A 27,648-nucleotide genomic window follows, 5' to 3' on the forward strand; every position below is an offset into this window, starting at 1 on the left:
CAAGTGTTGTGCAATAAGCGAGACTCGCTATTAAAGAAAAGGTAAACAGAGGTGATGTGCATTCTTGTCACATTAGAATTTCTCGAAAGCGAATGGATTTATACACGACAAATGTGACTATACGAAAGTAGTACCATCATTTTTATTACCAGTGCATTAAATGTTTGATATGTTTCGTTGAGCAACATTTTTATTTTTATGAACGAATCCTGCGAATCTAATGTATGAATGTTGGATAAACCCACCCGAGTCCATTAAACCTTAACTGATATCATCTGGTAAAATTTTCGTTTCCGCAAAAAGTATTTCGGTACTATTATAGTATAAGGCAAACACCTATAAATCATATATGTCACACTTTTTTACATTGCTAACGTACTATTCTGCATTGCGGAACATTTCCTAAGGTGCAATAATGAATTTCTAACGAAAATAATGTCTATTTCTTACATTAACGAGTACTTACTGTTGTTCCTTATTTCCCACAAACCATCCACGGGTAGCCCCGAAAACCATTGATGTTGAATGATATTCATTGATAAATTCACGATAGCCTCAGGAACCATCATGGGGATGAGGTATGCCTACTAGGTTAGGTTAGGCCTGTTAGGTTAGGTTCCATTAGCACTACTTTCTCCTTTCGTTCAGTTTAGCATATACGGACAACATCGGCTTGTAGCAGCAGCAATATCACGTATTGTGCTCTCGTGATTAAAGAAAGCAAATGGCGGCAGCAGCAATAGCGCGTCGGAAATAGATCTTCGTAGAAAACCACATGCATTCACATTAAAATGGATCAAAACTACATTCCCGAACATCAACAATGCTACAGAAAATGATTTGCGTAAGTACTTTCTCCTGTAAATTTGAAGACATCCGTCTCCGGTATAGTAATAAAAAACAAATTTAATGTTTGCCTAACCTAACTTTGCCCTGCATGGTTCGTGGGGTTTTTGAACCCGAAAAAAATATTTTTCTAATTTAAAAAAATAATAATATCTATGTTTGCTTAACCTAACAGAACCTAACCTAACCTTGCCATGCATGGTTCGTGGGGCTATTTATGAATGGTTCGTGGGGCTATCCATCCATGGTTCGTGGAGATTTCGAAAAAAATATTTTTCTAATTTTAAAAACAATTTTAACTATTTATTATTATTATTCTGCGCACAACAGGCATCTGCCCTTTTACAGTGCACAGTACATTTTAGCATTTATACACATAAAAAATAATATTTATACAAATTTTCAGATATAAAAAAAATACATATAGAGGTTACATAAATCATCCTTAAACATTACCATGGATAAAAAATTAATCAAATCTTACACAATTACATTCATATATGTATGTGTGTATATACACACATATAAAGCAGTTATAACACCATTAAGCCTTGTTTCCATGATTATGAAAAAATATAAATAGCAAGGTCTTATTCAGACTCTGTATCAAGTACAAAAGTAACAAGATACAAAACAGGGCATTATATATACACAAAACATTACTCCCTCCAGACTATTAGACTATTGATATATTGATGAAAAGGAAGAGAGGAGAAGAAATTTAAACCGCTTGGCATCAGAAGAAGTGTGCAGCAGGGGTATTCTGCCACAAAAGAAGTGATGTAAGTGAGGTGACAAAAATAAATTTCATAAAGAATATGGAGGACAGAATAAAGAAAATATGCACGAAGGAATGTGAAAAAGAAGGCAAAATAAATAGCCTATGGAAACAGCTTGAAAAGAATGGCTATGAAAAGGAGGATAGACTGGACATAAACAGAAGAAGGAAGAAAAGTGGCAGGGGAGAATTGGAAGAGAAAGAAAAAGAGAGGAGGTTTGGAATAAGGAGTATGGGGAAGACCACAGAAAAGATATGCAAAGTGCTTAGGAAAGCGGGCATTAAAACTTACAGGAAGGGAGGGAGAAGCATCTTAGGAATAGCAAAGAATGCAAACAAGAAAAAGGAAAATGGAGAAGAGAAAGAAGAAGGGATTATCTACGAAGTAAAATGTAAAGAATGTCAGAGTGTGTACATTGGTGAAACAAAAAAGAGACTGAAAGACAGGTTGAAACAACATAGGGATGATGTAAGACTTAAGAGAGAGAGAAATACGATATTTAAACACATGAGTGAAACAGGACATGACATAGAGTGGGATGAGGCTAAGCAGATAGGAAGGGAGAAGAGAATGCTAGTGAGAAAATGGAAGGAAGCCAAGGAAATAGAGAAGAAAGGTGAAGAAGACAATGAACTGGAATGGGGGACTGAAGTTAAAGAAAGAATGGAAGAAGGTGTTAGAAAGAGTGGAAAGGACAAGAGAGAAAGAGGAGAGAAGGAAGAAAATGAAGGAAAAAGAGCGTGAGATATAAAGCCCAACCACATTCTATATGGAAGTAAATATGTTTAGCTTTTTAGGTGAAAGTACAGTTGACAAGTGAAAGCCACTTGCTAGAAAGTTCCAGAACAATTTTATAATAGTCTGGAGGGAGTAATGTTTTGTGTATATATAATGTCCTGTTTTTGTATCTTGTTACATTTGTACTTTATACAGAGTCTGAAGATGACCTTGCTAGAAAGTTGAAACGTTACGTTTAGTTTATGTTTTTAATAAAATAAGTTACTGCCTTGGTCAGCATATTTATATTTTTTACATAAAGCAGGTAAAGAGGAAGAAAAAACAGAAAAGATAAAATTAAGTAAAAGTGTTTTCCATTAAATAGCTTTATACTCAGAAAATTTAGCAAATATGTCCAAGTGTACGCCCCTCTCTAACCATTCATTATGCAACCTAACAGAACCTAACCTAACCTTGCCGTGCATGGTTTGTGGGGCTATTTATCAATCGTTCGTGAGGCTATCCATGCATGGTTCGTGTGTTTTTCGAACGTGGAAAGAAATACAAAATCAGTAACACGAAAGTAGGTATTTTTCTATGAAGAAAGTTGCAACACTGCATAACCACTGATCATGGACAACGCTTGTCAAAATTTCTCCACCATATCGCGTGTAACGCAAGCGAAAGCGAACAAAAATAAATTACTTGATATGTCTAAAATTTGATATTATTTGCGTGGAAAAAACGAAATGCCACCTCCAAGAATCCTTAGGAATGCAGAATACGTAAGTGTCAATGTGAAAAATAAGAAAATAGGGGAATTAGAGACGTTTGGTGGTTACTGAAGTTTTACCCTTATTTTTGTAAATTTCTCGTATCGGACAAACAGCTAAAATTTGCTAGTTCTTTTAATTTCAATATTCGTACTTACGTATTCTGCATTGAGAAAAATTGTTGAAGGTGACATTTCGCTTATTTCAAGGAAATAAGCTCTATTTGCGACATATCAAGTAAGTTTTCTTGGTTTCTTTTTGCCTTCAGTAACATGCAAAATGGCAGTCACAATTTCACTACTGTACTCGGCGTGCAGTGTTTCCACCGCACTGCACCCAAAAATACCTACGTAGCCCCACAAACCATTGATACATAGCCCCACGAACCATTTCTGGTAAGGTTAGGTTAGGTAGGGTCACATTTAGGTTACAATAGCTAAAAATTGGTTTAGAAAAAGAGATGCTTAGCCCCACACACCATTATCGCATAGCCCCACGAACCGTTGACACATAGCCCCACAAACCATTTGCGGAAACATACCTTCTTCAGTTACAAAAACACGTTTTTTGAAACACTGACCTGCATTGACCGTGATTACGTCATCACACACAGGCAACATCCAGCTGGAAGGAAATGGATGCAACAGCTTCTGTGCATCGGTCACACGTTTATATCGAAAAATAGATGATTTACCGGCAAAATTCAAAGAACAATGCGAGTAAAGACTTCCCCGAACTTCCAGAAGTATAAAGAAACTGCAGTCGGTAAGTAATTTCTTCTGTAAATTTGAAGAAATCCATTTGTCCGATACGAGAAATTTACCCTTATTTATTCAATTTTAGAGGAGAAAGTACTTACCGAACTGACTTTCCATACACTTTTGAAAGGTCGTGAAAGTGTTTTTTCCCCATGGTTAATTTATTTCGCCAGTAAATCCTGTATTTTGAAGATTAATCTCTCTCCAATGCACGAAAGCTGTTGCCTCTATGTCCTGTCACTACGTGAATCAAATGTTGCGTGCGTTCGATGATGAAACCCCCGGTCAGTGTTTCCAATCACACCGTTGATTTCCAAGAACAACACAATTTTAAGTATGTTTGCTGAACCTAACTTAACCTTGCCATGCATGGTTCGTGGGGCTATCCGTTCATGGTTCGTGGGACTATCTGTGCATGGTTCGTGGGGTTTTCGAACCTGAAAAAAAAATACAAAATCAGTAACACGAAAGTAGGTATTTTTCGATGAAGAAGGTTGCAACACTGCATAACCACTAATCATGGATAATGCTAGTAAGCTACTAGTTACACCATATTGCATGTAAAGCAAGCGAAAACGAACAAACAAGAATTGCCCGATATGTCGAAAATTGAGATTATTTGCTTGAAGAAAACGAAATGGCACCTTCAAGAATCCTTAGGAATGCAGAATACGTAAGTACCAATGTGAAAAAGAAGAAAATAAAGGAATTTCAGATGTTTGGTGGTTACTGAAATTTTACCCCATATGTATTTGACATCAAAGACTGGAACCATCTGTCCTGCAGCGTAAGTGTCAAACGTTGTCCTGCAAGCAACCTCTTCAGCTGAAAAAAGAGATGAAAGTCTGTACATTCAAGGTCGGTACAGCATAGGGAGTGGTCCAATATCTGTCACCTCCATGCACAGCTATATGGGGTCATGAACATTGGATCAGCCTTCAGTGAATTGTCTGTCCAGCGTTCACCTCTGAGCATGCACAAATCTGATTACCATACGTACCGCAGTCGGCAGGAGACGTACGAGTGCTACCATATTTTTCCTTGCAGTAACCTAAAATGACTGCTCTGCGACTGCACCAGATTAAAGCCACATGCCTCCTCTTCCTGCCTGCATATGGGTCATTCAATGTCAAAACAACCAATAAAAAATATTTTTGAACCTTTACAATTCAGATTTTAAAGATGTTTTGTTTATTCATTGTACTTATAAAGAGGACAAGAACCAAATTTCAGAGTTTTTGCATTCATAGTTTTTGATTTTGAGTTATTGACTTTCAAAAATACAAAAATCCCAAAATTTGACCTAGAGAGCTCAAATTGGTGTAATTCTCTTCTTTTAATGGGCTTTAATTTGAAATGCAACCTGTATTTCAATTTATTTTAAATTCTTATACAACTCGAAAATAAATATTTGAAAATCTCAAAAACACCCCTTTTATTTTTTTAAAAAAATATATGTTTTGAAGACATGATTGACTATTTGTGTGCAAAATTTAATAATGGGACAGCAATGTGTTCCTATAGAAATTAATTATTTTGTATTGTAATGCATGTGAAATTTGCTAAATTTGTTGACTTCCATGTTAAAACCATAATTATAAGCTGAGTGGTTGATGTTGAAGTATTTATATTAGTAACTAACTAACTAACTAACTCTCTAGCCTTCTTAAACCCGAAGGTTCATGGCTGCAGCAACATAGGCCTTCCATCTTTCCCTATCTTGAGCAAGATCTATATACTCTTTTCCATCCCTACCGATTTCCCTTAGGTCCATCTCAACGTTGTCCCTCCATCTTCGTCTTGGCCTTCCTACAGGTCTCTTACCATCAGGTTTCCCAACAAGAATCCTGTAAACTCCTCTTTCCTCTCCCATTTGTGCCACATGGCCTGCCCACCTAAGTCTTCTTGATTTAATTATTCTAATAATATCTGGACATGAATACAAATTATGTAGTTCTAAATTATGTAACCTTCTCCACTCACCTGTCTCTTCATCCCTTTTAGGTCCAAAGATTTTCCTAAGGATCTTATTTTCAAATACTCTCAATTTATTTTCCTCTTTCAATGTAAGGGACCAAGTTTCACACCCATATAATACTACAGGCAAAATTACTGTTTTGTATATTTTAACTTTTAGTTTCTTAGATATTAAACGAGAAGACAAAAGTTTATGAAGAGAAAAGTAACATGCATTTCCTGAATTAAGCCTACTTTTTACTTCCTCTTTAATATAATTTTCATTTGTTAATATTACTCCTAAGTATTTGAATTTGAAAACTGGTTCAAACGAGTTGTTATCAATAATTAGATTTTGATAATTACCTAACACTTGGTTTCGGACTGTAAGCATATATTTAGTTTTCTCTTTGTTAACTTCCAAACCTATCTCTTTAGCAGTTTTGAAAAATATTTTAGCATTATTCTTAATTGTATTCACATCATCCCCCAGTAAGTCTACATCATCTGCATATGCTAACAACTGAGTCACACCATTTAATTTTAGTCCTTCTTTAGTTTCTTTTACCTTCCTAACAGCATATTCTAAGGCAAAATTAAAGAGCAATGGAGATAATGCATCTCCTTGTTTTAACCCATCATGATTGTAAATTTGTCAGACATATTAATACCCATACGAGTTTTACTTTCTGTTTCACTGGTGCATATTTTTATCATCCTAACAAGCTTCTTAGGTATTCCAAACTCTACTAATATATTATATAATTTATCTCTTTTGACCGAATCATATGCTTTTTTGAAATCAATGAATAGCTGATGGACATTTTGATTATATTCCACTTTTTTTCAAGTGTCTGTCTGATGTGAAAAATTTGATCTGTAGTTGATCTGTTACGTTTAAATCCACATTGATAATCACCTATAATTTCATTAGCATATGGGGTTAGTCTTGTTAAAGGAATGTTAGATAATATTTTATATGTTGTTGAGAGTAGAGAAATTCCACGGTAATTATTGCAGTTCATTTTATCACCTTTTTTAAACACAGGAACAATTATGGATTCTTTCCACTGTTGAGGGATTTGTTCTTTATTCCATATTAAACAAATTAATTTATGAATTTGACATATTAATGAATTTCCACCATATTTAATTAACTCAGCTGGTATTAAATCAATGCCAGGTGCTTTGTTATTCTTTAGCCTTTTAATAGCATCTTTAACTTCAGTCAAGTTAGGTTCTGGAACTAAAGGTTCTGCTGTGTGGACTTCATTCACTTCTGATTTATCTCCTACATGGACATTTAAAAGGTCATTAATATCGCTTGGGTCAGCTAGAAAATCACCGTCTTTATCTTTTATCAAGTTTACTTTAGGTTGCCACCCCTTTCTAAACTCATTTACACCTTTATATAAATCTCTGATATTTTTATTTTTGCTGTTTGTTTCAATTTCGTTAATTTTGCTTTTCAAGTAATCTCTTTTTTTACTTCTAAACGTGCGGTTAACTTGTCGCTTTATGCTATTATAATTGTTTAGATTTGTATCATCAGAGTTATTTAACCACCTAAGTCTAGCCTGATTTCTTATTTCTATTAGATTATGACATTTATTATCAAACCATGGCTTACTTTTTCTCGGTTTATGGTATCCTATACTTTCTTTAGCTGCTGATTCTATTGCATTACGTATGTGCTCCCAATTCTTGTTTACGTCTGTTTCATTTATATTTTCATCATCATTTAAATCCTGTAATATATCAAATCTATTTGACAGTTTAATTTGTTAATCTTTCTTAATTCTTTCATCAGTAAACTTTCCTGTATCAAATTTTAGAACTTTTAGATTTTGTTGCTTATGATTTATCACTGAGAGTCTTTCTCTTAATTTAGCAATTACTAAATAATGGTCACTGGCACAGTCAGCACCTCTATGTGTACGAACGTCAATTATACTAGTATGCCTTCTCTTATCAATGAGAATATGATCTATCTGATTATGAGTTTTACCATCTGGAGAAGACCAGGTATATTTATGTATATCTTTATGTTTAAAAGTGGTACTTTTCACAATTAAATTCTTTGAGGTTGCAAAAGTAATCAATGTTATACCATTATCATTACTTAATTCATGAAGACTTTCTTTACCAATTGTGGGTTTAAATGTCTCTTCTTTGCCAATCTGTGCATTACAGTCACCTAACAGAATTTTCATATCATATTGGGAAAATTTATCAAAGACCTGTTCTAACTCTGTATAAAAATCATCTTTAGTATTATCATCTTTATCTTCCGTTGGTGCATGTATGTTTATTAAAATAACTTTACACCACCTACCCTGTAAAACTGCATATGATATCCTATCATTAATAAATTCTACTGTTTTAAGAGCCGAGATAATTCTATTATTTATGAAAAAGCCTGTTCCAAAATTATGATTTTCAGTACCACCATAGAAAAAAGTATAATTTTTAGTTTTACAATTCCCTTCTCCTGGCCACCTAACTTCCTGGACAGCTACTACATCTAATTTATACTTAACTATCTCATTAACTGTACACTGAAATTCCCCAGGCCGGTAAAGGCTCAGAACATTCCAGGTGCCTAATTTAATATCCTTATTCCTAACGTAGATCTTATCCTTAGTCCAGGGACCTCCCAAAGTAGTCCCCACCCGGAGATCCGAACGGGGGACTATTTTACGTAGTATTTATATAGTATTTATATTAGTATATTTTATAATTTTTGCACTACAAATAATATGCTATAGTCATGTGCACGAAGCCTCTGGGCTGTTCTGCTTCACGGTAAGGCAACAAATAAGGAAATAAATGTTCTTTTTCAGTGAAGATATCCTGGTCATGAAATTGTGAATTCTATTATTATTATTAAAACAGGCTACCTTTTTGTGGAAGAAGAACTGCAACAATATGTTCACAAATTTAACCTCCCCCAGCTTTTCAGCTCAGTCAGTAACGCGTCTGACTACCATGCTCAAGGTCCTGGGTTCGATCCCCGGCCGGTTCAAATCCGGGAACTTTTCTAACGTTGGAAGTGGCCCCGGCACCCACCCAGCGTCGAATAACATGGGTACCTGGGGGGGGGGGGTAATGGCGGTCAGGGGCGTGATGCTGATCACATCACCCCCACTCACAACCGGATCAAGAAAGTGTGGGGCGTTACCCCCACATCCCCTATACACGTTCATGGCGTGGTGTTAAGCACAGGGGAACACTTTTACACAGCTTTTTAAAGACAGGTCAATTGCTTTATTTTTAAATAATTTCCGAGAGCCCCAGTTACAGCATAAGATGCAGATGATACAGCACTGCTTTGAAGGACCAGTGCATAAATATCAGTTTCATCTGCATTTTGTGTGTTATTTTTGCCTATCATAATTTTATGCTTTGTCTCAGCACTGCTTCATCTTCGTTATAGTTCCTAGTATTCACATCATTTTTGCTATATATTTAAAAATATCACGTAACATCAACATTTCTTCCACAACAGCCATGACAACTCACTACTACTTCTGCTACTGACTGCTTCTACTACGTACTACTAACTGAACATAAACAGGGAATGTATCCTACATATAGTGGCCATATTGGAAGGGACATTAGCTCTAAGGTGGTAATTTTAGTCACAAATAGGGGCTATACACTGGAAGGAACCATCTTCACATAGATACCGTAGGTTTAGCACAACAACTTCTGCTTTATAGGTTGACAATATGCCGCTAAAGGGAGATAGTTAAGATTGTCAATTAGGACAGGAACCAATAAATATATGACAGTATGATGTAAAATGCGATCACTGCTAACTAACCTTTCACTAATAACTCTGCAATTACTTCCAGGACACCGAAATTATCAAGTGCATGCTGTCAGGCATGAAAATTGGAAGCCATCAAGCAGAAGTAGACTGAAGGTTTGATTTTCCTTTCCTGTTTTAGGGATAAGGTAAAGCATAAATATTACTTGTCACTTCAAAAAGATGTAACTGTTGTCTAAGGACCGTGCATACTACATAGTCAATTCAGTTTCATATTTCGTTTGTGAAAAATGCATGAACTGCAATAATTTTTTTTGTTACCAGAAAACATAAGTTCTGTTTTTACTATTGTTATTATTATTGCATGGTACATGGTAATCTCTGCAACTTTGTACTAAGTTTACAATGAGGATAACTGATTCTCTTGCACCACAATAAAATAATTGTCTTTTCTGAATTTTTTCCCACTTCAAACATATTAGGCATCCAAAGATGTTTGTGATTTAAGTGTCTGCCTTGTGTAGGTAAAAGTACTTTCAACTAAATATGTATGAATTCCATCAAATGTAACAGTGGGCAACAAACTGATGTCATCCTGGAATAATCCCACATTATTTCTTAGTTGCTCATCCAGTGAATCTGAAAAATCCTCTACTTTGTGAAGGTACCTCTTTGTGTTCTTACCATGAAGAGCTTTTATGCCATTCATTTTATCCGACACACTAAAAGAGAGAAAGAAGTATGCACTTGAATTACCCACCTGCAGTAATATTTAGACTGAACCAGAAGTGACTCTGATAATATTCCACAGTTGAATGTGCCATTTGATTTGTATTTGTTTACTCAAGGATAACCCCTGTAGTATAGCCGGACCCTGTGGCCAAGTGGTTAACACATCGCGCTGTGACGCCAAGGATCCCAGGTTCGAATCCCGCTCGGGCTTGGTTGTTTGTGAATGTTCATTCATAAACTTCATCACTTATCCCCATCTTCGCAAATTAGCCAAGAGGCACAAAACGCGAAGTAAAATAAACTAAATCAATAATCAATCCTGTGGTATAGTAGCGCCAAGCTTTTTGAAACCTCGAAAAATGTGAACTGCAAGCTTCCGTATAACGTAGCCTAGTGGCACTGCTCTCATGCCAGGGTTTCAAACACTCTGGTGGTACTATGTACATTGACAACAAAATTTGGTAAAATAAGTAGAGCATTTCTCTTGAATAATTTTGCCTAAGACAAAATCTAGTGGAAGCATCAGAATGTGTTTATTCACATTTACTGTGCAGAACTCAATTCTGTTTCTATTGGATGTTCCGCAGATACATTCTTACTTTTTGTGTGAAAGTAATATTCTGATGCCAACCAGCTTACATGAGTTGACTAGTCATATGAGTTACATAAACTTTTTTTTTCCCTATATTGGTTTCCATCCAAACAAAAAATGGTGCTATAAACTGGACAAGTCCTCTGTGGCGTGCAGTCTAAGGTGCTGTGCCTTCGACTAGACTGCGGGGTGGCATGGGTTCGAGTTCACCTGAGTTCAATCTCTGGATTCTTGGCCTGTGTATAGGACCGGTGGCAACCCACCATCGTGAGGCAATTGAGGAGCTATGAGTGAGTAGCATAACCCGGTCTCCTTAACTGAGGGTTCAACGTGCTGACCCCACTTCACCCCATTACTGGTTGAAGATCTCCACACCTCTAGTTAGGACTGTGTGAGGGAGTCGGAAGATAGGCCAAGGCCCTTTAAGGACTGTGGAGGCAGGGGTTGTTTTATAAACTGGACAATACGTCACACATTTGTACAGATTTACCCTCTACTGTGCATTCTTCAAATTCATGTGAAATGCTAATGCACCTGCATAGTATTATTAAAGGGGACAAATTTTGATCAGATTTTTTTTTCTAGACTGTGAATGTGCATGCTGTCATTTTCGTTGCAGAGTACAAGTCGGTTGTAAATGTGATGTTAAATTCTCATCAACATTGATTGGGTCCAAGCAGCTTCTTTAAGGCCTTCAGTTATCTCATAATGGTTGCTAGCTGTTTTCGGTGTCATGTTTACGAAGTAACTCCACAATATATTATCATTTATCGATAAGTTAGAATGTTGTTAGCAACATACCAGAGTAATTGATCAGGAGCTCTTCCAGTCAAACTCTGAACACTTCAATGAGTTATGCTTAAAGAATCTCACACTGTGCTGTTGTTCCATCTTGCTGGATCCACACTTGACTGAGCGTTACCCGATCCTACAGATGAGGAGTTAACTAGTTGTGCTGAGGTAGAGATATAATCCACAGTATCTTCAAAGAAATACAAGCATTGCATCTCATATGATCCTATCGGGTGAGTTCTTTTCCAGTTCTTCAAAGAAATGAAGCTTCTTTACTTGGCTTTATAATATTACACCATTAGGAGTGTTAGATATTTGACTGATAGCAATTTTTGACATTTTTATTAAGTTAGGGGTGCTAGGTTTGATTGTGTTATCTATTGCATGTGAAACCAGTTTTCACTAACAATAAGTGGGGAAAGTACTCTGAGATCACAAGTTTTTACTTACGCATGTCATGATTGGAATCAAATATTTGTTATATATTAGTTTTCCGACATAAGACATTGGAATCTGCTGATTAAAAAAAAAAAATCAATGTATTTCTCGAGGTGGGGTACAGTGGGTCAATTGCTCCACTATGGTAAAGTGCACACTCATTCAAGACAATAACTTTTTTTATGTGGAGAAATTGTTCGTAAGACTGAAAACACATTTCGTGTGGCTTCTGCATGCCACTATCACCCAAATTGTTTGTAACAGAATGTTTTAATGGCAATAGATGTAAATCTTTAACCATGTGTCTACTTTATGTTGTGTATGGAACTCCCAATTCCTATGAATGGTATTGAAGGTACTTCGTACGTGAACATTTAACTGTTGCAGTAGTGTCGGCACTAGTTGCTTGCCTTGGTAATGGTCTTTTCCAGTGGTGTCCCTTTTGCATCTAAGCATTTCCGCAGAGCTTCTCCATCGAAAAACTGTAGATTCATTAATTAAATCATGTACTGCAATCCTTTTGAATGCCTGTAATTAATTTTCCTTTGCAATATTATTCATGATCAACATACTCGTTATGATATATTCTTAAAGGGGATAAGATCACTTATCGGCCGTGGTTGAATAGACCTGCAATCAGAAATAGCAATGATTAACATTGGCATGTGTAATCCATAAGAGGTAATCACACTTTCCATTGATACTCTGGTTCAGCTAAGGTTTTCGTCAATCAGGACTTCTTTGTACATTTTTGTCAGTGTACTACAGTCTAAAGTGATAAGGCTTACTCAGCTACTTTAATTATGTTTTTTCATTTAACCACTTGAAGACAGCTGGGACCACAGATATCGCACTGCCATGTGGTTGTATTTAACACTATAATTTCTGAAGAACCAGAATTGATGTCTCAGTTCTTTTTGTTGTTCTTTTAATTGTGTATGAATGTGTAACATACTCAAAATGAAAAGAAATGCTATGATTAGAAGTTTCAAAGGTATGTACTTGCAAATGCCTTTAAAAGTTAAAAAAAAAAAAAAAAGAATGGCGTCTTGAATCTGTAACTAGCGTATTGACCTCCCGGTTTTATCCAGTTTAGGAAAGGAAAATCAGATAAGTATGACTTTTCAAGCTTCACTTTGTGTTTCTTAAGATACCCGGTGGGTAATATAAGTATTTTAGTCCCACTCCAAGAAATACTTTTTCAAGAAACTTCGAAAAACAGGAATACTTTAAGTGCGTGATTTTTATGATCCTATGAATCACAAGAATCGTTCTTATGAACGGGTCAGCAGTTCAAAAGTGACTACGATTCATGATTGTGACAGTGATGTTTGTAATTTGTTAAGTGTTATTGAGTTAAAATTGTAATACTTATCGTAAAGTATACAAATCACAAATCTAGCAGATTTCACAACGGTGTATGTGTACGTGCTGTTGTGCTCCTGGTAAAACTCGAAATTAGTGGGAATAAACTCTGAAGACCTGCCACAAATTTTTCACATACTTTCATAAATAACTCGGAAGATAGTGTAGTTAAAAATCAGGTAACAGTAAGGTGTAAAACAAGGAAAAATCGTTAAAATGGTGGTCTGCTATGATTGTGAAAAAGTTAAGTGGGAATTAGAAAAACTACAACTTGAATTGCAAACGAAAAGTGAAATTATAAGAATCCTCGAAGAAGATAAATTAGAACTATTGAAAGGAAAAAGAGAAAAAAAGAAAATAGTAATAGTACATGGTCAGAAGTAGTAAAAAGAAACATACAGAGAAAATCTACCTCCACGAACTATGTAGGCAATCGTGGTGTAACAACTACTTTCTCCCATCAAAACCCGTATGAAGTGCTAATCAATGCAGAAGTAAGCCCCCAAACAAATGCAACGCCCTACATAAACACAAATTCTAACAAAAAAACTAAGAATGCAGTGAAACTGAATACAAGGAAAATAACCCCCAAAGTGATGATAAACACTCTCCCAAGTCAAAACAAGAACAACCTTTCACAAAAAAGAAAAATTCTTATATTTGGGGATAGTCATGGACGTGATTTAGCTGCTCATGTAAACAGTATTTCAACAAATGCAGTGTGTAGTGCAATGGTGAAACCAGGTGGTGATACACAACAGGTAACCCACACAATAGCAAAGGACTGTAAATCCTTAGGATCTGAAGACTATGTTGTGTTATTGAGTGGTACAAATGATGTGTCCAAAAATCAAGGTCAGAATGTCGTAAGCACAATTAAACACACCCTGAAACAACTAACCCATACAAATGTAATCGTATGCAATATCCCATTTCGTCATGACCTAATAAGTACCTCTTGTGTAAATAGTGCAGTAAAAGAAGTAAACAATCAACTGGAATCATTGTGCAAGAGATTCAGGAATGTGAAATTACTGAAACTCAGCATGGCAAATAGAAGTCTACACACAGAACATGGTCTACATTTTAACAAGAGGGGAAAGCTCTACATTACTCAGTGTTTAGTAAACTTGTGCAATAGAAATACCCTCCCAGTCATTGCTCTGTATTGGAAAAAGGAAGACACTGTTCCTGCGAGTGACATAAACACCATTAATGAAACCTTTCTTCCCCATAGTGAAGTGAAGTTGTCTGTAAATAGGACTAGTGCAACAGAGGAATGTGTCTTCAGTGATACTAATTATGGTGTGAGTGAAGTGAGTGATACTAGCAAAACTGTGCATAAGGGCAATGTAACCACAGTAAAAGGAAATGGTGAAAATGAAGAAACAATTGAAAACAATAAAGGTACCCTTCGAAAATCTACGAGGGAGAAAAAAGTACCAATAACACATGATAATACTTTTTTATGGTTAAAGTAACTGGAACACTGGATGGTATGGTAAGCTCTAAAAAGTCAGAAACCTTGAACATATTTCATCAAAATGTTCAAGGCCTAAATATGGATAAGAAAATGATGTTAGAAATCCACCTATCAAATTTCTCAGAAAAATGGATGCACTATGCCTCACAGAACATTGGCTAAAGCAAGAACAACTCAAATATATAAATATCCCATGTTATAATCTCATATGTAGTTATGCTAGGTCAACCATAAGTAGGGGAGAGTCATGTATATATGTAAAGAATGACATAGAGGCAAATGAGTGCACAAAATTTTTGCATCTAAATTTAGAAAAACATTTCGAAGCATGCGTAATGGAATTACCAAAACATAAACTGGTTATTGTATGTGTATATAGAACCCCAGACAGCGACTTAAAAATATTCATAAAACACCTGGATATCATCTTAAATTACTACCAACAGAGTAACAAACCTGTAGCAGTTATTGGCGATCTAAATATAGACTTTCTAAAAGGGAATCTAAACAATAATTTAAACACACTCCTTAACATGTATAATTTAGAACACATGGTCAAGCAACCCACAAGAATCACCAAATACACAGAAAGTGCACTTGACCAAATACTCATAAACCAACACCTATGTAACTGTGAGACATCTGTATTTGACGCAGGTTTCTCAGACCATGAAGCTCAAATGTTTTCTTTATCACCAACCACAGTGACTAATCCAAAACACAGTACCAAAAAAGAAACACAAGTTGTAAGCAAAAGGTCATTCAGCAAACAAAATATTAATTATTTTCATTATTTACTAAGCAAAGAAACGTGGAGTGATATTCATGAGTCCAATGATACAGATGAAGCATATAAGTCATTTCTAAAAACGTTCACTTATTATTTCGAAATAGCTTTCCCCAAGAAACAAGTTAGAACTTCAGCAACCCAAAAGAACCACTGGATAACACCTGGAATTATTAAATCTAGTGAAAGAATGAGATATCTAAGCAGAATCAGAAAAGATGAAGATGCCACAGCTGAATTTGAAACATATTTCCACAAGTACAAGTCAATCTATAGGAAAATAATAAAAAAGGCTAAGCAAATGCACAATGAGAATACCATCACAAATTCCGAAAATAAATCTAAAACAATGTGGCAAATTGTAAACACAGAGCTACATGGAGGCAGCAAAAGAAAAGAAAATATTGCACTACAACATAATTCTGAGACTGTAAAGGAACCTCTCGAAGTTGCAACATTATTAAATGAATACTATGCAAATGTTGCGAAAATGTACTCCACCCCCAACACTAGTACCAGTCACAACACAAACAACTTAAAGAAACTAGGAACGTGCACCAAAACAATGTACTTGCATCCAGCAACTACTATGGAGGTTGAAAAAATCGTACAGAAACTCAGACCTACTTGGTCGTGTAGTGTAGATGAAATCCCCACTTATATTGTCAAACAATGCAAAGAATATATTGTAATCCCACTGTGCCACATAATCAATTTGTCCTTCACCACAGGAGTTTTTCCACAAAAGCTGAAGGAAGCAAAAGTAATTCCAATATACAAGAAAGGAGATAGAAACAACTTAACCAACTACAGACCAATATCTCTCCTCTCCCCATTCTCGAAAATTTTAGAAGCTACCATGAACAATCAAATTGTATCATTTTTAGAAAAACAACAACTTATTTCAAATACTCAGCATGGCTTCCGCAAAGGGAAATCAACTGAATCTGCTGTGTTTCAATATTTGGAATATATAAGAGAAACATTAGACAAAACGGGACAATGCACGGGACTCTTTCTAGATTTAACAAAAGCTTTCGACCTAGTACCCCATGAAAAACTATTACAAAAAATAAAACATTATGGCATAAGAGGCATCACACATGATTGGCTCACATCCTATCTTAGCAATCATATGCAAATAGTCGAGATTATCCACAGAAAGGATGACGGTGTGCAATCTAGCTTTGTCTCAAAACCCTGCACAATATCAAGTGGAGTTCCACAAGGTTCTATTATTGGACCATTACTCTTCTTAATATATATTAATGATTTGCCAATAAATTTATATTCAGCAAAAACGACTCTTTATGCAGATGATACAAGTGTAGCCATCACCGGTGGTAAGGAACAAACCCTTAACTCTAATATCAAGCAGGTAACAATCAAACTCAGCAAATGGTTTTCTGACAATAATTTAGTATTAAACAGCAGCAAAACTGTGGCTGTCAATTTCCATCACACAAGGAATAAAATGATAAATGAACCAAATGTTACATTAGATAATATGACAGTAAATCACGTTAAAACAGTCAAATTCCTGGGAGTATGGATTCATGAAAGCTTAAAATGGGACCCACAGATCACCTTTCCGCAAAACTAGGTAAAATTATATTTGCCATTAATACACTAAAACAATATCAAACCTAGAAACATTGAAAATACTATATTACACCATGTTTCAATCTTTATTAACATACCGTATAATCTTCTGGGGAAATTCCACTAATAGTAATAAAATGTTTGTGCTGCAAAAGAAAATTGTCAGAATAATAGCAGGAGCTAAGAGAAATACACCCTGCAGAAGACTGTTTAAAAATTTAGGCATATTACCCTCACCATGCTTGTATATACTTCATCTGCTGATGTATGTAAAAACTGACTTAGATTCCTTCAAATGTAACAACTCCTCACATAAATATTATACAAGGAATGGCAGCAACCTCACAATACCATCACACAACACCACATTATTTGAGAAAGGACGTAAATACATGGCTGTTCACTGTTTCAATAACCTTCCAAGTGACATAAAAATAATACAATCAGCTACCTCATATAAAAAGCATGTAAAAAAATACCTATTAGATCATTGTTTTTATTCTGTTAAAGAGTACCTGACAATAAATTGCAAATTGTAACATCCTAAATGAACTCCTAGGACATGTATAAGCATGTATTGAATTTTATCTATTATATGTATGTAAATTACTGTAAACCTTGCAACTAACAGCAAGAACAAGGAGAATCAATTAAAATGTAATCAATGTTTTTTAAATGTTATGTATAATATCTTCACACTTGTACCTATTTGAAAATAATTATTAACTGTAATGTGCTGACATGTTCCATACCATGTGTGGAAAACAACCACTGTACAATGGTCAAAGGAATGAAATAAATCATATCATATATCATATCATATCAATATATTTGATAGGAGAAGTATTCAATATATAGAGAGAATAATAACCTGCGATGCAACAGTCCTACCGACTGCCGGCCTCACTCCCACGTGCCTCATCGTAGTTGGGCAATGATCCAACCAGTTAATGGGTGATGCATGGTGAGCATGACGAGTCCCCAGTCGTCGTTGTAGGTTTCCCTGACCAGCTTATGCTACTCATTTGTATCTCCCCTGTGTCCTTCCTCATGATGTTGGGTGGATACCAGTTCCATACACTGGTCAAAATCTCTAGAGAAAAGCTGTTACGCTTCCCCCAGTAGAATCTTAGCAGCATGGATCCCATAGCCTGGACCTTAGATCACACCGTCACAGTGCAGGGAGATGAGCTGTGTTTTATTTTTTATGGAAAGACTGCTATTTTCATGTTACCATTCCAGATTCCAACTCTACAGGCACAATTAAAAAGGGAAGAAAATATATTTTCTCTATTAATTACATTTCGGAAGCCTTTGCAATCATTATTTTAATCTGAAGTGAATAGTAAGATTTCAGAATGTAGCACTACTATGTTCCAACAGTTTTAATAAGTAATCAATGGTTCAAAATTGTTCTATAGATTATCATAAAGAAGGTATTGGTATTACCAAAAGCATTTATACATTATAATTAGTACTCATTAGTTTAATACACTTAATAATATAATTATTTTAATTTAAACATCATCATTATTATTATTCCTTAGATACTTGGTTCAACCCTGCCCCCCCCATAGATATGTGATGTAAGGGTTATGCACTCTGATTAACTATATGGGCCTGTATTTTATAGTTTTAAGTACACTAAATGTGAATATATTTCACGAGATGAAGAAATTAATTGAATGCAGTCATTTCTTTGTGAGGGGTGCCTTCCATGTAGGCCCTAAAAGTCAACCTCACTTCCATGCAGTACACCCTGGACTGCATTTTGCAGACGAACGGTGACTCTTGTGACTGGCACTATGACCAGTATAATTTTTGTGTGTGTTGTCCTGTTTTTTGTCCTTATGTGTGCTGAGTGCTCGTTTACAGCTTCAGCTTTTAACAGAAGTCAGAATATTTTGAGATTTTTATTATATGCAACGTTTATTTGTAATGGTAAGGAGCTGGCCGCTGTATAATGTGACAGGTGCAAAATAGACTTAAGTGCTGACGAAACCAAAATTTTAAATTCAAATTCTAAATTCACTTCTTCTTTCTTGACAAATATTTGCATACACTGAAGGAATAACAAACAAATGTCAGAACAAAAATGGATGATTACCAGAAACACAAGTGGAAATATTGGAGACAGTTGAGAGTTTAAAAAAGGAGCCTATAACAGAGATTTCTGAATTGACAGAACCAAGTTAAAGTGAAGCTCTTCATTCAGAGATATGGTGAGTTACACAATGCTAAATATTTGAAATTTCACAATGCAATTTATGATATATATATGGGCCAATCTCATTGAATTACACTTTATTATTTTCACAAACAAGCAGATCAGTTACAACTTAGCAGATACATCTACATTCTCAATATAGTCAGTCAGCTTTCAGCTAAACGTACTTGCACCACCAGAATGGCAGCATCTCAGGCCCTTTTTCATCCGGACTTTTGGAGTGAGTCACACCTTTGCTTAGACTTCTTTTCAATGGCTCGATGCAATATGCACATATGGTATGCTGTTCATGGAGGTCCCTTGTACATGTCAGTAGTTATGTTTATATTGGAATGCTCTTACAATCAAAATCAGATCTATTGGGCAAGACACATTGGTAAGTCATATCGGTGGTCACATCTATTCAATAATGTTCTTATGATCTGACGACATAAGGTTCTTGTAACATGTGGGGTATAAATATTTAAATTTGAGGCATGTTCATTGTACACTTTTGTCCAAACATTAAGGATAATTGATTGATTAATTAATTTGCTTTATTTTACTTCACTTTTTGGCTAATTTGCAAAGATGGGGATGAGTGATGAAATTGATGAATAAATATATACTCACAAACATGGACTCCTGGCATCGTAGCACGATGTGCCATCGCGGAGGCCGGCTTAAGCATGATTAAGATATAAGTATACAGGTCATTACTGAAATGGCGCACAACACTGTAAAATTGAAACAAACAAGCTGTAGTATACATCAAAGAAACAATATCCCTTTACCAGAATTGACCTGCTGGCCTCCTAGATCTTTTGATTCAGGAATGGGAATCCTCAGCACTATCTTGTGGTGAGATGATGCAACATTTGTCGATTTTGGCCAACAATCCGGAACAATGGAAGCAAGACATGAAAATGGAAAAAGTTTACCTTGAATCATCCTGTAATAGGCCAACTTCTATTAAGCAATGCTTTTGTCTCCTAATCATCACAGGCCAAAATGTAATTGTAAGGCAGAAACAAGGCCTGTTGCTGTATTTACTGTAGTGTTGCAAAGTATACAATTAAATATCCAGATGCATGGTTCTTTTATTTCCCATTTGTTTTTGTAACCATTAGAAGGGTTGTGGTAGATCAACAAGAAATATAAATGTAAGTTTTGGAAGCACGGTAGAGAGACAACAATATGATTGTTGGCAGAAGAATAACTTATGGAGGTGATAGATTGAAACATGAAGTGTTGCAAATATTAAAACTAAACAGGATGACTTTTTATCAAGATGTGACAGATGAGTTTACAAAGACAGAGAGAAGAAGCTTTTTACCTTCAAAAAGTATTGATTAAATGACATTTTGAAGTAAGAGTGAATATAGTATAGGGTAAAATGCTTTGTCTGTTTACCTCACTGCCCTGGGAGTGTTGTACTGATATCTTTCCTGTCAAAAACTTTCACCAGGCTGGCTCGATGCAGGCATACATTTTAATCCATGAAGATGAAATCTGTTCTCCTGCACCTCTGAAGAGTAAAAAATACAGTTACAGAGCCTCGTCTTGGTACATCTGGACATTAACGAAAACATCAGCGAATACATGCAGTTCTATTCCCCCCCTAAGCAACATGATTGCCCATGCCATTTTGAACCACCACCAAACTCTTCCCGTTCCATGATGTTCCTGAGATTTCATCAGCTGCCATCAGAAATAAGTGTGCTGTATGGTGGTAAGAGACCTGTAGAAAGGCCAAGACGAGGATGGAGGGATAACGTTGAGATGGACCTAAAGGAAATCAGTAGGGATGGAAAAGATTGGATTGAACTTGCCCAGGATAGGGACAGATTGAAGGCTGGCATTGCTGCAGCCATAAATCTTCAGCGTTAAGAAGGCTACAGAGTTAGTTAATCTGAAGCATGACTCATCTGTGCAGAGCATAGCTCCCCATTTATTTTATATGAAATTGAACCTGCATATCTTGTTATATAACCGTGGTGGTGGCACCATAGCAATACAGCAATTTGGCAATGATGTATGGAATTCAAGGACAGATTGTGGAACCACTTGATGTGGATGCATTCCAAGATCTAATGTTCACAATATCATGCACAAAAGGTTACGATTGTGTGCATACAAGATGCAATTGTTGCACGAAATAAAGCCATATGAATAGCCAAAAAGACATCCATTTGCCATTAACATTCTGCAGAGGATTGATAACGACTCAGTGTCTCTATCGAGGATTGCTCTCTCCGCTTGTCAGGTCATGTTAACAGACACAATGCTAGAACATGGGGTTCAGAGAATCCACATATTTATTTGGAACATGTTTGAGACAGTCGAAAATTGAATCTTTGGTGTGCTCTCATGCATGATGAAGTCATAGGCCCATTCTTTTTCAAGGAGCAAACTGTAACAGAAAATATGTTCTTAAAAGTGCTGAAAAATTTTAGTTCTCAATTATGTCATTTAGAACCAAAAGTTATATTACAACTCGATGGGGCCCTGCCAATTGGAGCCAACAGGTGAGTGAGTATCTTGATAGGAAATTTCCTGAATGTTGGAGATCAAACATGGTGGGCCAATTCCCTGGCCACTCTGCTCTCCAGATTGTTACACCCTGTAGACTTCTTTCTTTGTGGGTACATCAAAGACCAGGTGTGTTCTGGCCAAAAAATATATGATCTACAAGAACTGCAGAACCATGTTCGGAATGCTCTTGCTTCTGTAACACCTCAGATGCTACAGAACACATGGAGGGAGATTGAATACAGGCTGGACATTTTTTGGATCTTGGAATTTTTAACAAAAAGTACATGTTTATAACCCTGTAGAAAAAGAAGGATTAAAGTCTCAAGCTTCAAATAATTTTGACACACACACTTGGTACACAGGTACTTGCACAAAAAAATTCAAGTGTTAAACAAACTGCCTTCCTCCTAAAAAGAAATGTCCAAAAATGACATTTTGAGCAATTAGGATACACAACTTTGAATTTAAAATGTACCGGGTGTCTGAGAAGTCTTTGTATGAAAACAAAAATTAACTGTATCCGCTATATGCAACATAGACATGAAAAAATGGTACCAAAATGTTCGGAAACTATTCAAGTTTTATTGGCAATAGGAAAGAAATCAATAAATCTCCACATGAGCACCCTTGGTAGCACGGAGTACATCTAGTTGAAATTCAACTTTTCGCCATGCATTAGCCAACATCAAAGGAGAGATTGATGTGATGACTTGGGTTATCCGTTGTTGCAGAGTTGCAAGATTGGATGCAGGAGTTCTGTAGACATTGTCTTTCACATAACTCCATAGAAAAAATCTAAAGGGGTTATTTCTGGAGATCGTTCAGGCCACGCCGTCGGTCCATCTCAACCAATCCATTTTCCAGGAAATGTCTGTTCAAGGTAGGAACGAACCTCCAGACTCCAATGTGGCGGTGCACCGTCTTGTTGAAAGATAACATCTGGGTGGTATTCTAGCAATTGAGGAACAGCAAACAATTGCAACATGTCGAGATACACTCCAGATGTTACAGTGTCCTCACAGAAAAAGAATGGTTCGATTATTCTGTCATGCAGCAGTGCGCACCAAACGTTCACCTTCGGGTTGCCCATGGTCGACTTCCTCACCTCATGAGGGGGCTCTTTACCCCAGATATGCACGATGTTTGAAACTGTCTCTGCACTGTTTTTTGTGACCTGCTCTCATGAAACCACAGGACACACTCAGCCTTTTTCTGATTTGTGTACATTTCCGGTTTGTTGGACACTGGCACTGCTACACTACTGCAACGGTACAGAAATCTGAAACAAAAAAAACTTGAATAGTTACCGAACATTTTGGTACTATTTTTTCATGTCTATGTTGCATATAGCGGATACAGTTAATTTTTGTTTTCATACAAAGACTTCTCGGATACCCGGTATTATGAAGGAATAATATTGAGGATATTATATGCAAATATAATTGTAGCTATAATATGATTAACATCACAGATTTTGTCTAATTGTCCTAGGACTTACCAGAGCTGAGATAAAAAAGTTGCCGCTGATGCTTACGAATGGATAAAATGACGCGCGCGATGATAAAAAAAAATGCCCCTTATTTTCAAATCGGTGATAGTGAAAATAAAATAACAGTGGTTCTGAACTGTCAACATATGAGGCTAACAACACACAAAAAATATATTTTTTAAAAAAATGGTCAAGCAACCATGTTGTACCACTTGATATGGGTTGACCCATTTATAACTTGTATGCTTTGTTGTGGTGGAACTAACATTAAGCTTTGTCTACCATGGATATATTTCAATTTAAACTTAAAAAATAAAATAGTAATAAACATTGCATATTATGCAAATGTTTTAGCAAAGAGTGCATTTATATGTGTGTGTATGTGGAATGGTGGCACAGTTCTTACTTGCATACAACAATAACCTACCGTGGGATTCACTAGTCTATCTTAGTTCTTCTTTTCATATTACTTAACCTTATTTCATTGAAAGCACACTTTGATGACAAGATACTTTCAGTAAATTTGATAGTAAATGTGTGTGTCTTTGTTTTATTGATAACCATTATTTTCAATGTTTATATTTTCTTGCCTGATAATTTCAGTGAACATATCTAGCAGCATGGAAGTGGAATGTGAGAAGGAAGTCTATTTTACTACATCACAGAAAAATCATGTTGAAGAATACAACTCCATATCAGACCTCCCCAATTCCATCTCGTCCTTAAAAGCAGAAGACACAAACTATGAGAAGACAACAGTGAACAAATATGGCATTCATATAATGGATGACATTTGTGAGAATGAATTGGATAAAGTTGATTCTTTGATGTTACCAGATACAAAACCTGATTCAATTGGAAATATAAATATGGTTGAACATTTAGTTGTCTGCAAGTCAGAAGCTGATGTAGGGGATAATACATTCAATTGGGAGGAAAGTAAGTTTGGCATAGGAGAGGAAAATGGAAGTTTATTTGTGGAAGGTAAATGTATGAAGGAGGAAGTTGCAGAATATCATGATGAAGAAATCCCAACTATTAAAACAGAAGAAACAAATGAGATAAATCTGACTGATATGGATTTGAAGTATCCAGCAAAAGATGAAGATGCTGATTCCAGGTAATTAATGATATATACATTACAATGTACCATATTAGTGTTAATAGTTCATTCTGCAATGTTATTAAAAGAGGTTCTTCCAGAATTCTCTGACACATTTAAGTTATGATTAGGGCTTGGAATTTGATGATCTAAATGATTTAAAAATTATCCCCATGATGACATTGTTAAAAAATTTTTAAGAAGTAACTCAATTATACACCACAATGCTTTTCTGTTTTAGTCATTTTATGAGGATTGGACCACCAGTTTTTTTTTATATAGAATTTCAAATAGACCGCTCGTTTAGAAACTGCCAAAGAAACACACTTTTTTGTTCACACTACAATAAAAAATGAAAGCTTTCTAAAATTAGTTGCCACAGGTTAATGTGGAATTGAATAAGCAAAATTTTGATGTAACTTGTTTTCTGTGTGGATCTGCTGCTTAATTGTTAATTAGAGTCCATAATTTTTAATCTGATAGTAGTCATGGAATTGTCCCATTCAGTGTAAATGGTGATGGGGGAGAGAAATCCAACACAGCACAATGACGCATGAAGTAACTTCTTCCCAGCTATCGAATATAGTGTTCCCCCTGACCTTGCACATCCTGCATAAGTATAGGATATATTTGTTTCATTGTTTTGGGTCGATCCATATTTTTTAATTTGCTACAAAATAGTATTTATGGGTTCTTTACAAAATAGAAAGAGAGGGGGGGAGGGGTCATTGAAATATACTCTCATTCCATTATCATCAGGTTTAGGGAAGTAACGAGTGGTTGGTGTAGTGGTTATCATACTGGATTCTCACTCCAACAGTTTTAGGTTCAAATCCCTGTGGTGTCAAACTTTTCGTAAGCTTTATTTATGTCCCACTATTGTTAAATGAAATATTTCTGTTTAACATTAAATACTATAAGATAATATGTCTATATTTCAACAATAGCATATAAGATTAGTACAGTTATTATGGGAGAGAGAGAGAAACAGACAGACAGAGAAGTTTGAAATTGGAATTAATGTTTTTAGTGGTCTTAAACACATGTAAAAAGATAATATTTCACTGAGATTTAAGTCACTTTATGCCCAATTAGGTGTAATCGGAATGGTATCTACAGTTTAACCACTAATGGGTATGAAATCCATACCCCTTGTTATCCAGCAGTGAACTTAAATTGTTGCCTTGGGAAATACATTAAACATGAAATTTATAAGATAGTCGTAATTGATTGATTGTGATTACTACTGGATGTCAGACACAACATTTTCAAAAGTAAAATGAATCACCTCTTTTTCCTCTCTCTACCCATTTATCTTTCTTTTCCTCTCTCTCTTTCCCATATGCAGACACAGACATACAAAAATAAATATTTTAGTGGGCATATGAATATATAACTGTATAATTCAATATGCAATGAATAATAGTAATTTTCATTCTTTCCCTCTCCTCCTCACTCAAAAGAAAAATTAAATAGGACAGACCCAAGCCATAAAATTTAGCTAAATGTTGTTTTCAAGCAGGGCAGCGTAGTGACGTAGCACAATTTGAGTTTCGTTGGCACCTAGCATAGTGTATTTTCATAATATGAAAATTTAGCATAATTTGCGAACTTGCTCCTCTGGAAGGGAGAAATTCACTTCAAATAACGATATTTTGAGAAATTTAAAATAAAACCATATCCAGATCTGATTTCGGGTTCAGGGACATGGTTTTCCAACCACACCCTCTTCTCTTCAGCTTTTCTTTATTCTTCCCAGTTTATCTCTTGAGGAAAATTACATGGCAAGAAATCAGTAAAAATTTGTGGGTCACAAATAAAAAATATGTTCCACTTTGTAGTTGATGAATCATCACATCTAGTTCAATGTTGAACATATCTCAGATAATAGATGTATAACTTAAAATTACAATCGTCTGAAAAATAAATAAATAATGTGTATATATTTATAATAATAAATTACTGTTACTAATTATGAATAATAGCACTTCATTGTTATTATTATTATGTAGATTTTAGCCATGGCTAGTCTACTCTAGTCAGTAGGACATCTGACTGCCACACAGGAGACCTGGGCTGGGTGATCTAAAGTTGGAATTTTTTCAGTCTTGTCCCCACACAAAGCTCAAATCAATGGGTAACTGCAGAGTGAAGGTTGCCAGAGCATGGTGCTGATCACATCACCTCCAAAATAGCTGAGATCGATAATATGTGGAGTGGATCCCTTCCATCACACCCACTAACTGCCTTCATGGCATGGTGCTACATGCACCGTGATATTTACCCTTAGTTCCTAGTGCTATTGATCTGCATTTAGCATAATTTCACTGATTAAACAGCTTTTTCTTATTGGAAGGTTATCTACGCAGGGCAGGAGCCATCTGTTCTTTTGAGCTTTCTTGTGTTGCCTTGAAGATCTTGGTGAGAGCCCTGATTCTGTTGTTGTGAATGTAAAACTCGTTACCAATATAGGTGTTGTCGCGGAAAAATACCATGGCAACAGAACGGTGTGTTTGTGCAAGAGTGCTTAATGTAGGTAACCTGCCCTCCTTAGTTTCCCTACCCTCTAGTGTTAGAGTCAGTGTGCTCTATTGGGACTCTTGCTGTGCCAATTACTTTTTCAGGAGGCAAGAGAATGTACAACCTATGATGCTGAACCAAATTTTGCATTCTTAGGAAGTTTCAGTCTTGAAAACAACACTGCTTCTATATTTAGCACTTATGCAAACAGGGGAAAAGGAGACAAAAGTAGGATGGCATACACAGGGAACAGCAAAATATATCATGGTAGGATGTCAGGCAAGTGATCTACTACAATTAGATACAGGGATTGGACAAAAATGTGGAAACATCTGCGGAAATGCACATTACTTTTATTAATATCAAGTAGGACCACCTTTGGCATGCAGAACAGCCTGCAGTCG

General features: G+C 35.8%; 1 protein-coding gene across 1 annotated transcript; it reads left to right on the plus strand.

The window, feature by feature from the left end:
* The first annotated feature begins 713 nt into the window (after window positions 1-713).
* LOC145997122 (uncharacterized) lies at window positions 714-27,400 on the plus strand. Its single transcript, XM_083133749.1, has 4 exons — window positions 714-844; window positions 9,687-9,789; window positions 24,226-24,742; window positions 27,349-27,400. Exons 3-4 carry the CDS (start codon window positions 24,243-24,245, stop codon window positions 27,398-27,400), a joined length of 552 nt encoding a protein of 183 aa, XP_082989875.1. The 5' UTR covers window positions 714-844; window positions 9,687-9,789; window positions 24,226-24,242.
* The last annotated feature ends 248 nt before the right edge of the window (window positions 27,401-27,648 follow it).

Source organism: Lepisma saccharinum, chromosome 13 (genome assembly GCF_977018435.1).
Source record: "Lepisma saccharinum chromosome 13, izLepSacc3.1, whole genome shotgun sequence".
Classification (NCBI taxonomy): Eukaryota; Metazoa; Arthropoda; class Insecta; order Zygentoma; family Lepismatidae; genus Lepisma; species Lepisma saccharinum.